Here is a 13,746-nt window from a genome sequence, read left to right on the forward strand (position 1 = left end):
GTACCATTTCATTCATTCCACAAACATTTATTGAGTGTTTATTTTCTTAGACTCTGTGTTGATGAAAGAGGTTACCAGAATGAATAAGACACAGTCCAGATCCTTTGAGGATGTATAGCCTCGGAGGTAGACAAACATCCAAGTAGGTGCTGGTAATATCATGTAGTCAATATAGTGATATACGCAGTGTGCTCTGATAATGGAGTAATTCACTCACTTAGCTCAGCCCAGAATAGGTCAGGGAGGGAAGTTAGGCTTATTATGGTGGATTAAAGGACACCTGAAGTAGATTTTAAAAGATGAGAAGTTACAAAGTAAATAACAGGGGAATGAACATTCAAGACAAAGGAATAAACAGTAGGAGCAAAGGATTGAGCATGACACAGTTTGATTTATCATAAAGGGGGTGAGGTGTAGAGTACCACAAGAAGATTATTATTAGACTGTAAGGATAAAGATGATGAGGAGTAGGAGAGGAGATGGACAACATACAGATCAGGCTGCAGAGGAACTATAATGCCATGCAAAGATTCTTAAACTTTATCTCATAGGTCATTGGGAGCCACTGTTAAGCAGGAGAATGACACAGAATCAATTTTACATTAAGTTACTCTAGCAACATAGTGGTAGATGAATCTGAGAGGGGACAAGATTGGAGGTGGGACAACCAGTTGGAAATCTACTGTAATAGGTCAGGTAAGAAATAATGAAGTCCTGAACTATTACATAACCTTCTAACAAAACCTCCTGTGCTTTTATATCCATAATTCAGGATGTTCACATTATAGCAGAAGAATTAAAAAAAGGAATGTGTTGAGATATATATATTTTTTTAATATGTACTATTATATTATAGATTTTTTCCACATTAATCAAAAAGGACAAAGAAGATTAGAAATCAAAAAGGAAAACAGAAGCTAAAATTCAAAACATTCTACTTATCTTAGAACTGGCAATTAATAATAAATCATTGTGCTTAAACCAAGCTACTTTACTGGAAACACAAATTGAATGTTGTTAAAAATTTAAATTGAGGAAGAGGAAAATTGTTTAGAAAGTGTCCTATAAAGTGTCTAAAATCAAGACAATCCTACTAGCTGTGGGAATTTGAGTAACTTTTCTGAGCTTCAACAAATATGAAAGGGCTTATAAGACTTCAAAAAGTTCTTGCAAAGATCACATAGTGCCCAGTAGAGGTACGTAATTAATCAATAGCTATTAATTAATAGCTAATGCTATTATTCATACATCAAGAAAAAATATAAATAAAACTAATATACATTTAATTAATATACTACATTTAAAACTGAAGTAAAAAATTTATTTAGGAATTGAACACCCTTTTCCCTGCTATGAGTGTTTCTTTAGCCATAATAGATATATACAAAAATGCATACTATTTACAATTATCATATGTAACTCATAAGAATATATAGTCAATTCTTGCTAATCCAAGAGCACATATATACCAGTTTGCAGTTAATCTGTGATTAAAGTGTCATGAGGAACCCACCTTTCTCATCCTTATTACAAAGAAGCTGGTAAGGAAAGTACAACACCCAATCTCTTCTCCCTCAACCACAAATACAGTATAACTCCCAAACAGCCACCAAAAGCATTTCCACTTAGTTCAGACCCCAGGCTCCCACAGGTGTTCTAGTCCCTTTGGCTCTTCAATCCCACAGCTGGGGAAAGTTGGAAAAGGATCAGAATTATCAGTGCTTGCTACCTCATTACTGAGACCCCCTAAAGAATTAATTCTTTCTGTTGATGACATGATCCTCTCTCCCATCTCAATTCTTACCCCAATCGATTGATAGCTGACATATTAAGGAGGTATAAATTAGAAATCTGTAATAACTTTCAACTGTTTTAGTTCATTTCATAACAAATTGATTTGTAAAACAAAATAAATTCTTGTCACCATAAAACCATTTTAAGTTATTTCAAGTTTTTAGTCTGCTTAAATAATTTAACAGTAATTAAAATATTTACTATTATAGTATAGTTAAGCATTTTAGTAGTTAAAGTTAGGGAACTCATTAAGAATTAAATAATAAATCTCAAGGAAATAGTCCCTGAGACCCAAGTTAATACTAAGTCAATATTGCTATATATCTGTTATTATACATTATAAAAATTCCAGAAAAATTACCTTGGTGTTCCTCTAAATCCATGTCCAGTTGTCTAATTTCTTCATTGAACTGATTAATTTTTTCTTTTATATCTGTTAACCTGTTGAAAATATTATTTAATAAATTTATGACAGATAATTTAGAAATTCAACAGAAACATTTAATGATGACATTAGGAAATCTTTTCTAAGTTGCAAAAATAGTATCTGTATATAATATGCCCTATTCTGAAGACAATATATAAATTTAGAGAGAAAAGTCTTTTCTAGATCTTTCTTTAGGATTCATATTCAGAGTGCAAGTATATTCTGAGCATGTTGGGTTGCCTGATTTCAAAAGCAAACCTTTCCCCAACATTCTTTTGAGCTTAATTTGTGGTATTAAAGTGAAAAATCTTTAGCAACCTTCTTTTTTGTTGGTTTGTACAAACTGAACTAAAATGGCAAATTAGTCTCAAAAATTAGAAAATAAGAGAAAATTTACCATTGATTGAAGATTATATAGGTTAAAATTTTAACAAACAGCATTTGTACTTGTTACAAAGCTACAGTAATTAACATAGTGTTGTATTGAAATAAAGGAAGATATATACAGCAACAAAATAAGAAATGAGACCCTGTATCTATATACAACTGATTTTTGACAAAGGTGTCAAAATAATTAAGCAGGGAAAGAATATTAAATGGTATTTGTTGAAAGAATATTTCAACAAATGTTGCTGAGACAACTGGATAAGCAAAAAGAAAAGAATAAAACTGAACTCCCATCTCACACCATATACAAAAGTTTACTTAAAATGGATCATAGCTCTAAACATAAGGGCAAAACTACAAAATTCTAAGAATAAATCACAGGCATAAATCTTCCTGATTTTGGATTAGGAAACGGTTTCTTAGATAGGTCACCAAAACCATAAACAACAAAAGAAAAAATAAACTAGACAGTATCAAAATTTAAAACTTCTGTGCTTCAAAAGACATGACTAAGAAAATAAGAAGAACCCAGAGAATGGGAGAGAAACTTTGCAAATCATTTATCTGATAAGAAACTTGTCTCTTAAATTCTTAATCTCAGGAAAGAAACTGAAGGCTGCTGGAGCAGCAGAGGAGAGATAGGATGACTGGGTTATGGACACTGGGGAGGGTATGTGCTATTGTGAGTGCCGTGAGTTATATAATACTGATGATTCACAGACCTGTACCCCTGAAACAAATACATTATATGAGACTTGTCTCTGGAACATATAAGGATTTCTCACAATAATAAAAAGATAAATAACCAAATTAAAAATTGGGCAAAGGAGGGACACCTGGGTGGGTCAGTCAGTTAACGTCATCAGATTGAGCCCCACATTGACTCCCTGCTCAGCACAGAGACTGCTTGAAATTCTTTCTCTCCCTCTCCATCTTCCCCCACTCATGCATGCACTTGCCTTTTCTCTCTCTCTCTCTCTCTCTCTCTTTAAAATAAATAAATAAATCAGGGAGGAGTAAAGATGGCAGAGGAGTAGGGGACCCTAAGTTCATCTGGTCCCTAGAATTCAGCTAGATGGTTATCAATCAGTCTGAACACCTATGAAATCAACTGGAGATCTGAGAAAAGAAATGCTGCAATTCTACAAACAGAAAAGTGACTACTTTTTGGGAGGTAGGAGATATGGAGACATGAATCCTGGGCGATACACTGGAGGATAGAGCAAGGGGAGGGAGCTTTCTTAAGGAGGCTACTGCAAAGTATTAGAGCAAAGGAGTGCAAAATTGGAACTTATAGAAGTCTGCTATGGTGGGGGAAGTCCCTGGCTTAAAGGTGCTTAGTGATGAAGCAGGGCAGAACTCCAGGTGGGAAAGCAAGGTCTCAGGAACCCTGGGTTCACAAAAAGAATAGGGGTTCCTGAGTATAGCAGAGTTCCCAGGCATCAGAGTGGGGAAGCTGACTGAAAACAGTGAATCTAGGTGCCAGCTTTCTGCTCGGTGTTGCCATAAACTGAGAATCACTACACAGTCACACAATTGCTTTCTGGACAGGGACCCAGCAAAAGCCAGAAGTGCAGGAAGATTGCCCCCTCCCCACCCCAGAAGAAACAGTATGGATCTGTACCACAGGAATCCAAAACATCCAGAGACTCAAAACTGGGTTGCATGCCTGAGATAAAAACTCAGTCATAGGGGCGCCTGGGTGGCTCAGTGGGTTAAAGCCTCTGCCTTCAGCTCAGGTTATGATCCCAGGGTTCTGGGATTGAGACCCGCATCGGGCTCTCTGCTCAGCAAGGAGCCTGCTTCCTCCTCCCTCCTTTCTCACTGCCTGCCTCTCTGCCTACTTGTGATCTCTGTCTGTCAAATAAATAAACAAAATCTTAAAAAAAAAAAAAAAAAAAACAACCTCAGTCACAGACTGGGTGAACACACAATTCAAATGGAGACCAAGACAAGAGTGACTAACTGCTTTCCTCTGGGGGCTCACTGAAGAGTCAGGGCCACAAACTTCAGCACCAGGGCTAGAAAATGGGGCACCACCATTTTCATCCCCCTTCTTTGATGCTGAAAGACTTCAGGGAGCAAAACAGCACCACATAGGCAATCTGGAGCCGCTTACACTGAGCCCTACCCCCTGGCAATGGGGGTGCAATTCCAACAGGGCAAAGACACCTGAGAATCAGCTCACAGGCCCCTACCCCAGAAGAATAGCAGGAATAACTGGCTAGCACAAAGTTTACTAATCACAGATAAGTTGCAAAACTTCAGCTCTTGGGGAAAAGAGTATATAGCATTTGTGGTTCTTTTTTTTTATTATTATTCTTTAGTTTTTCAGTTTTATTTTTTCCAGCGATTTTCTTATTTTTTCATTTCTCTTTTTAATTCTTTTTTAAAATTTATTTATTTTTGGTTTCCTTTCATTGTATTTTATTTTTCTATATGCATAAGTTTTTTTTCTTTCCTATTTTGGGATCTAGTTTCTTTTAACAAACAGAACAAACACACCCAGGATCTAGTTCGTTGTTTTGTTCTGTTTTACTTCTTGTTTGATTTTTTTTCTTATTTTGTTTTGTTTCTGCTTTCTTATGGTTAGTTTTGTTTGCTCTTTTTCTGGTGTTGTTGTTGTTATTTTTGTCTTCTCTCACACTCTTTTCTATTCTTTTCTGGACATAACAAGACAGAGAAACTCACCCCGAAAGAAAGAACAGGAGGAAGTACTAACTGTCAGGGAATTAGTCAATATGGATATAAGTAAGATGTTGGAACTAGAATTCAAAATAACGATTATAAAGACGTTAGCTGGGCTTGAAAAAAAAAGCACAGAAAACAATGGAGAATCCCTTACTGTAGAAACAGAAGAAATAAAATCTAATCAGGCCAAAAACAAAAATGCTATTAATGAGCTGCAGTAACAAATGGAGGCTCTAACAGCTAGGATAAATGAGGCAGAAGAGAGTTCAGTCATATAGAAGACAAAATGATGGAAAATAAGGAAGGTGAGAAAAAGAGATAAAAACTGCTGGATCACCAAAGGAGATTTCAAGAAATCTATGATACTATAAAGCAAAATAGTGTCTGAATAATAGGAGTCCCAGAAGACGAAGAGACAGAGAGAGGGGCAAGAAAGTTTATTGGACAAATTATAGGTGAGTACTTCCCTAATCTGGGGAAGGAAACAGGCCTTTAAATCCAGGATGCACAGAGAACCCCCTCAAAATCAATAAAAATAGGTGACACCCTGACATATAATAGTGAAACCTGCAAATTTCAAAGATAAAGAGAAGGGGCACCTGGGTGGCTCAGTGGGTTAAAGCCTCTGCCTTCATCTCAGGACATTATCCCAGGGTCCTGGAATCGAGCCCCGCATCAGGCTCTCTGCTCAGCGGGCAACCTGCTTCCCTCCCACTCTCTGCCTGCTTCTCTGCCTACTTGTGATCTCTGTCAAATAAATATATAAAATCTTTAAAAAAGAAAAAAAAAAAAAAAAGAAAGAGAAAATCCTGAAAGCAGCTCAGGACAAGAGGTCCTTAACCTAAAAGGGTAGAAACATATGAATGAAAGCAGATCCGTTTACAGAGACCTGGCAGACCAGAAAGGACTGGCATGATATATTCAATGTGCTAAATGGGAAAAATATGCAGCCAAGAATACTTTATCCAGCAAGGCTGTCATTCAGAATAGAAAGAAAGATAAAGAGTTTCCAGGACAAACAAAAACTAAAGGAATTTGTAGACACTAAACTAGCTCTGCAAGAAATATTAAAGGGGATCCTCTGAGCGAAGAGAGAGCCAAAAAGTAATAAGAACCAGAAAGGAACAAAAACAATATACAGAAACAGTGACTCTACAGTTAATACAATGGCACTAAATTCATATCTTACAATAATTACTCTGAAAGTAAATGGACTAAACTCCAATAAAAAGACAAAGGGTATTGGATTGGATTTAAAAAAAAAAAAGACTCATGGATATGCAGTCTACAAGAGACTCATTTTAGACCCAAAGACCCCTCCAAATTTAAAGTGAGGGGTGGAAAACTATGTATCATGCTAATGGGACATCAAAAGAAAGCTGGGGTGGCAATTCTTATATCAGACAAACTAGATTTTAAACCAAAGACTGGAAAAAGAGACGAGGAAGTACATTATATCATAATAAAAGGGTCTATCCAACAACAAGATCTAACAATTATAAATATCTATGCCCCTAAGTTAGGAACAGACAATTATGCAAACCAATTAATAACAAAATTAAAGAAAAACATTGATAATACCTCTATAATAGTAAGGGACACCCCACTCACTGCAATGGACAGATCATCTAAGCAGAAGATCAACAAGGAAAACAAGGAAACAAGGGCTTTGAATGCCACAATGGACCAGATGGACTTCATAAATATATTCAGAACATTTCATCCTAAAGCAACAGAATACACATTCTTCTTGAGAGCTCACAGGACATTCTCCAGAACAGATCACAAACTGGGTCATAAATCAGGCCTCAACTGGTACCAAAGACTGAGATTATACCATGCATATTTTCAGACTACAATGCTTTAAAACTTGAACTCAATCACAAGAGAAAATTTGGAAGGAAAACAAACACATGGAGGTTAAAGAGCATCCTAGTAACCAGGAAATTAAAGAAAAATTTTTAAAGTACATGGAAATAGAGGTGCCTTGGTGGCTACGTTGGTTAAGCATCAGCCTTTGGCTTAGGTCATGATCCCAGGGTCCTTGGATTGAGCCCTGTGATGGGCTCCCTGCTTAGCGGGGAGCCTGCTTCTCCTTCTTTCTCTGCCTCTCTCCCTGCTTGTGCCCACTCTCTCTCTCCCTCCATGGAAATAAACAAAATCTTTTTTTTAAAGATCTTTATTTATTTATTTGCAGAGAGAGAGAGAGAGATCACATTTAGGCAGAGAGGCAGGCAGGGGTGGGGGGAGCAGGTTCCCCGCTGAGCAGAGAGCCCAATGTGGGGCTCGATCCCAGGACCCTGAGATCATGACCTGAGCCAAAGGCAGAGGCTTATAACCCACTGAGCCACCCAGGTGCCCAATAAATAAAATCTTTAAAAAAGAAATACATGGAAACAAATGAAGAGAGAAAAGTATATAGCAATACAGGACTTTAAGAAGCAAGAAAATTTCAAATACACAACCTAACCTTACACCAAACGGAGCTGAAAAAATAAAAGCAAATAAAGCCTAAATAAAAGAATAGCAAAGAAAGCATCATATGGTTGTCCTTTCTTTTATTAATGTGGTGTATCACGTGGATTGATTTGAGGATGTTGAACCACCCTTGCATTCTAGGAATAAATCCTACTTGGTTGTAGTGAATAATCCTTTTAATGTACTCTTGGATCCTATTAGTTAGCATCTTGATGCGAGTTTTTGCATCCATGTTCATCAGGGATATTGGTCTGTAATTCTCCTTTCTGGTGGGGTCTTTGACTGGTTTTGGGATCAAGGTAAGTCTGGCCTCATAGAATGAATTTGGAAGTTTTCCTTTCATTTCTATTTTTTGAAAAAGCTTCAGAAAAATAGGTATTAATTCTTCTTAAAATGTTTGGTAGAATTCCTCTGGGAGGCCATCCAGCCCTGGACTCTTGTTTGTTGGCAGAATTTTTATAACTGCTCGTTTGTTAAATGATGGGTCTGTTCAGGTTTTCTGTTTCTTCCTGTTTCAGTTTTGGTAGTTTATATGTTTCTAGGAATGCATCTGTTTCTTCCAGATTGCATAATTTGTTGGCATATAATTGTTCCTCATGTGCTCTTATAATTGTTTGTATTTCTTTGGTGTTCATTGTGATCTCTCCTCTCTCATTTATGATTTTATTTATTTGGTCCTTTCTCTTTTCATTTTGATAAGTCTGGCTAGTAGGGGTTTATAGATCTTATAAATTCTTTCAAAGAACCCATGCCCAGTTTTGTTGACCTGTTCTACTGTTTTTTTTTTTTAAGATTTTATTTATTTATTTGACAGAGAGAGAGATCATAAGTAGGCAGAGAGGCAGGCAGAGAGAGAGAAAGAGAGGGAAGCAGGCTTCCTGCTGAGCAGAGAGCCCGATGCAGGGCTCGATCCCAGGATCCTGAGATCGTGACCTGAGCTGAAGGCAGAGGCTTAACCCACTGAGCAACCCAGGTGGCCCCTCTACTGTTTTTCTTTTATTTCTATATCATTAATTTCTGCTTTAGTCTTTAATGTTTCTTTTCTCCTGCTGGCTTTAGGCTTTATTTGCTATTCTTTTTTCAGCTCCTTTAGGTGTAAGGTTTGGTTGTGTATTTGAGAGACTTTTCTTGCTTCTTAAGAAAGGCCTGTATTTGTTATATACTTCTCTCTCTTGATTTGTTTCCATGTATTTTTTTTTAATTTTTATTTCTTTTCAGCGTAACAGTATTCATTGTTTTTGCACCACACCCAGTGCTCCATGCAATCCGTGCCCTCTCTAATACCCACCACCTTGTTCCCCCAACCTTCCACCCCCCGCCCCTTCAAAACCCTCAGATTGTTTTTCAGAGTCCATAGTCTCTCATGGCTCACCTCCCCTTCCAATTTCCCTCAACTCCCTTCTCCTCTCCAGGTATTTATTTTTTAAAGATTTTATTTATTGGGTGCCTGGGTGGCTCAGTGGGTAATGGCTGCACATTTCTGAATACATTAAATACCTCTGAATTGTGTACTTTAAATACATGAATTGTATGGTTTGTATATCTTAATAAAGCTATTTTTTAAGAATAGGGGCACCTGGGTAGCTCAGTTGGTTAAGCTTCTAGCTCTTGATTTAAGTTCAGGTCATGATTTCAGGGTCGTGAGATCAAACTCCACATCGGGCTCGGCACTGGATGTGGAGTCTGCTTAAGATTCTCTCTTTCCCTCTGCCCTTCCCCATACTCACCTCATGCTCTCTCTCTCAAAAATAATAATAATAATTATACTACACTGTGGCTCTTAACTAAACATTAAAAGAAATGTTTAAAGATGCAAATAAGATTAAAAGCTGCATCAATAGTACCAGTATGAACTATAGGAAAAAATAACTGTAACAATATGTACCTACTGCAGGTTTAGAATGTAATTTAAAAGATGTGAAATGGATGGAATATGTCCTATTATAAATGTACTTACTGTCGCTCCATGCTGGCTATTTCCTGATTATCTTCTTTAACCTAAAAAGGCATAAAAAGAAAACAGTACTTAAAGAATTACTCATTGTTAGAATACCTTAAACATAATTTCCTTTGAAGGTATGCTGTACTAAAATGCCAAATGTAGTCTTTTTCTTGAAACCTATTTCTTAAAATTCAACCTTTGAAGTTAAAAAACACATCATTAAGGAACTATTCACAGATTCTTCCCTCATCCTTAAAGGAAGAGTGATGACTGATAGAGCTATACCCTCCACATAGCACCATGAGGTTAACATGTCTTTAGGCCTGGAACAGTTTACATAAATACCCAGGATTTTCAGGATTTCTGAGACTGTCTCCCCTCATCCTCTCAATCCCCACACACAAGGCAGAAATTGCCAGATTTAGCAATACCCATTACAACTGAATTTCAGGTAAACAAGGAATAACTTTTAGGGCAGGTATATACCATCCCTAATATACCATGCATACACACACACACACACACACACACACACACACACACACACACACTCTTATTCAAAACATTATTCACTGCTTTCTGAAATTAAAATTTAAATAGCTACTCTGCATTTCATTTGACAGTCCTATCCCAAGATCACACTCTCTGTCCCCTGCCTCCAATGATCTCTTTCCAAGGAACTTCAGAGATTTTAGATTTTAATACCTTCCTGGAATGATTCTAATACTAAATAGCTCCCAAGTTGATCCTATATTCTTCCAAACCATTTGGGTTCAACCTAAGACCACAAAGGAGTCTCATTTGTAAATTTCCAATAGGTGCTGTTCCCAAATATATATGCATTTCTCCTAAGGGCCCTATAGTTAGGGTGTCTCATTCTAAAAAACAGGGTAATTATAACTTGGTGCTAAACTAAAACTAGGCTTGGGTGGTAATAAAGCTACTGAATACATGTAACACAACTTGGTGACATACTGTGATTTCATAGGACATTTTAATTTCAATCACTTCATGAAGACGCTGATAATAATAACCACAAAAATTCATTACGGGGCGCCTGGGTGGCTCAGTGGGTTCAAAGCCTCTGCCTTCGGCTCGGGTCATGATCCCAGGGCCCTGGGATCAAGCCCCGCATTGGGCTCTCTGTTCAGCGGGGAGCCTGCTTCCCTTCCTCTCTCTCTCTGCCTACTTGTGATCTCTGTCAAATAAATAAATAAAAATCTTTAAAAATAAAATTAAAAAAAAAATTCATTAGCCTTGGAGCACTTCATTTTCTAAATATGAAGCCCCAATCAAATAATGGAACAGAACTTCAATAAGATCATGTAATTGTTTACTAAGCAAAAAAAGGGCTTTCAATTTCCTTAATGGATCCAAAAGATGAAAAAATGGCCAAAATGTGCATAAAGACCACATAAAATTAGGACTTAAATCAAGAAACAGTTTATATGAGAAATGACTTTCACCCAGCTTTTTTTGGTCAAATAGTTTATCTCAATTTAGATAAAACTCACTTTTTACTCTTTTTTTAAGACAATCAACTTACTGACATTCTGTTCAATTCATATGCCTTAAATAAAAGAAATCAATACATTTACCACACCTTAATATAGTAAAATAAGTATTTTTGTTTTTTCTACCTGCTTAAGTAATCTCTCTCTTTCTTCCATTGGAGACCCCATGCTTTTGTCTTCAGCAATCATTTGGTCTCGATGGGACTCCAATTCATAAAGTTTTTCATGCAGCAAGACAGCCTCCTGTTTTACCTGAGAGTGTGCTATTTCCTGAAGGGCACAAAAAGAAGAAAAATTTAATTAATATTTTATCAGAAACTATTATCATATAGGTTTCAGTTTATAAGAAAAAGGAAAATTTAAACCATCAGCATTTTTAAATAGAGATATCAAATATCTATAGTACTCAATGATGCTACAAACAGCACTTGTAAATTGGAATTAAAATATACCCCTTTTCCTTCATAAGTTATTTTCAGTCTAAGATTCCTAAGAAGATGGTTAATTTATTTTTTCTTCCAAATATAAGACCTGAACAAAGATAACACATCTTTACCAATGGAAAGATAATAAAGAAAATGTCACAATGTATGTACAACTTTAACCACAATATTAAAGTCTAAAGAACTGATCTCTAGAGGGAATATATTTTCATATATTTCATATAATATATGTTATAGTCATATATATTTCATTTAATATATATTATATATATATATATATTTCATATACACACACATATAGTCATATACATACTCTAATACAATGTTATATAGGTTGAACTGTATCACTCAAAAAGATATGATGAAGTCTTGGTAATCTCTGATACCGATGAATATGACCTAACTTGGAATTGGGGTCTTTGCCAATTTAGTCAAGTTAAGACGAGGTAATTAGGGTAGACCCTAATACCCTAATCTGGAACGACTGGTGTCCTTGTAAGAGAAGACATACAGATAGAGACACAGGAGAATGCCATGCAATGACACACGCAGAAATGGTGTGATGCAGCTAAAATAAAGAATGAATGCCTAGGATCAACAGGCACCACCAGAAGCTAGGAAGAGGTCAGGGAAGATTCTAACAGAGTCTCAGAGGAAATGGCTCTGTTGACACCTTGACTTTAGACTTCTAGCCTCTAGATCTGTTAGGAAATTTCTTGTTCTTTATTACAGCAGCACTAGGAAATTAATACACAAGAGTAGAATAGTTATTGTATATTCACCACTATTCTACTGTTCACAAAGAGAAAATAAGGGCTGTGGTAACTTTATTAGACAACCAAAAAAGCTAGGGTTGTTGATAGCGATGAGGAAGAGGGAGAAAATGGCATTTGAAGCTGTTATTTATTAATAACTTGTTCTGTGCCGAGCACTATATTCCATGTTCTTTATATACTATATCTAATCCTCAAAACAATTCTATCAGATAATATCATCATCTCTGTTTTACACATAAAGAAACTGAGGATCTCAGATCTAAGTAATTTTCTATATTAACCAACAAAAAAGTGAATGATGATATCTGAAACTAGGTCCGCAGCATGAATAAGACCAAATTTTTAAAAGGCAAGACCTCTTTTTTGAAAGCCAAAGAGAAGGAATCTTTTAATTTTTTATTAACATATAATATATTATTAGCCCCAGGGGTACAGGTCTGTGAATTGCCAGGTTTACACACTTCACAGCACTCACCATAGCACATACCCTCCCCAATGTCCATAACCTAACTACCCTCTCCCTATCCCCCTCCCCCAGCAACCCTCAATTTGTTCTGTGAGATGAAGAGTCTCTTATGATTTGTCTCCCTCCCGATCCCATCTTGTTTCATTTTTTCCTTCCCTACCTCCCAAACCCCCCACGTTGTCTCTCAAATTCTTCATATCAGGGAGTTCATATGATAATTGTCTTTCAAAGAGAAGGAATCTTAAAAGGAAAAAGTAAATTAGTGGAAATCTTTGAAAGTCTATTACAAAGCATAATATAGTGGCACCTGGCTGGCTCAGTTGGTGGAGAAATGGGACTCTTGATCTCAAGAATTGTAGGTTTGGGCGCCATGTTGGGTGTAGAGATTACTTAAAAATAAAATCTTAAAAAAAAACACATCATATACATAGCTCAAAGTAACGGATTAGCTTCAGGTGAAAAAGTGTTATAATGAAATACAGATATTTGGGGGTATCCCTTTTTTTTTTTAAGATTTTATTTACTTGACAGAGAGAGAGAGAGATCACAAGTAGGCAGAGAGGCAGGTAGAGAGAGAGGGGGAAGCAGGCTCCCCACTGAGCAGAGAGCCCAATGTGGGGCTCGATCCCAGGATCCTGAGATCATGACCTGAGCCAAAGGCAGAGGCTTAACCCACTGAGCCACCCAGGTGCCCCATGGGGTATCTCTTTTCATAGTTATCTCCTCCTTCCTTTTGCTTAATCATCCTAAGACTTGTTCGAATTTCATCTCAATAAAACTATTCCTCAATAAAACTCGTGCTGATCTTTCACCTGTTTTTTCCACTCC

At 36.7% G+C, this 13,746-nt stretch overlaps 1 protein-coding gene across 1 annotated transcript in view; it reads right to left on the bottom strand.

Moving 5' to 3' along the window:
* Positions 1-13,746, bottom strand: part of LOC111159845 (intraflagellar transport 74) — a 90,895-nt gene that overhangs the window by 41,323 nt on the left and 35,826 nt on the right. The window contains exons 11-13 of the mRNA XM_022522502.1: positions 11,360-11,503; positions 9,735-9,775; positions 2,156-2,235 (exon numbers count right to left, since the gene is read on the bottom strand). Coding sequence (XP_022378210.1) covers positions 2,156-2,235; positions 9,735-9,775; positions 11,360-11,503 — 265 coding nt within the window. The remainder of the gene's footprint in view (positions 1-2,155; positions 2,236-9,734; positions 9,776-11,359; positions 11,504-13,746) is intronic.

Source organism: Enhydra lutris, unplaced genomic scaffold (assembly GCF_002288905.1).
Source record: "Enhydra lutris kenyoni isolate GAN:26980312 unplaced genomic scaffold, ASM228890v2 scaffoldscaffold70, whole genome shotgun sequence".
In the NCBI taxonomy this organism is placed as follows: Eukaryota; Metazoa; Chordata; class Mammalia; order Carnivora; family Mustelidae; genus Enhydra; species Enhydra lutris.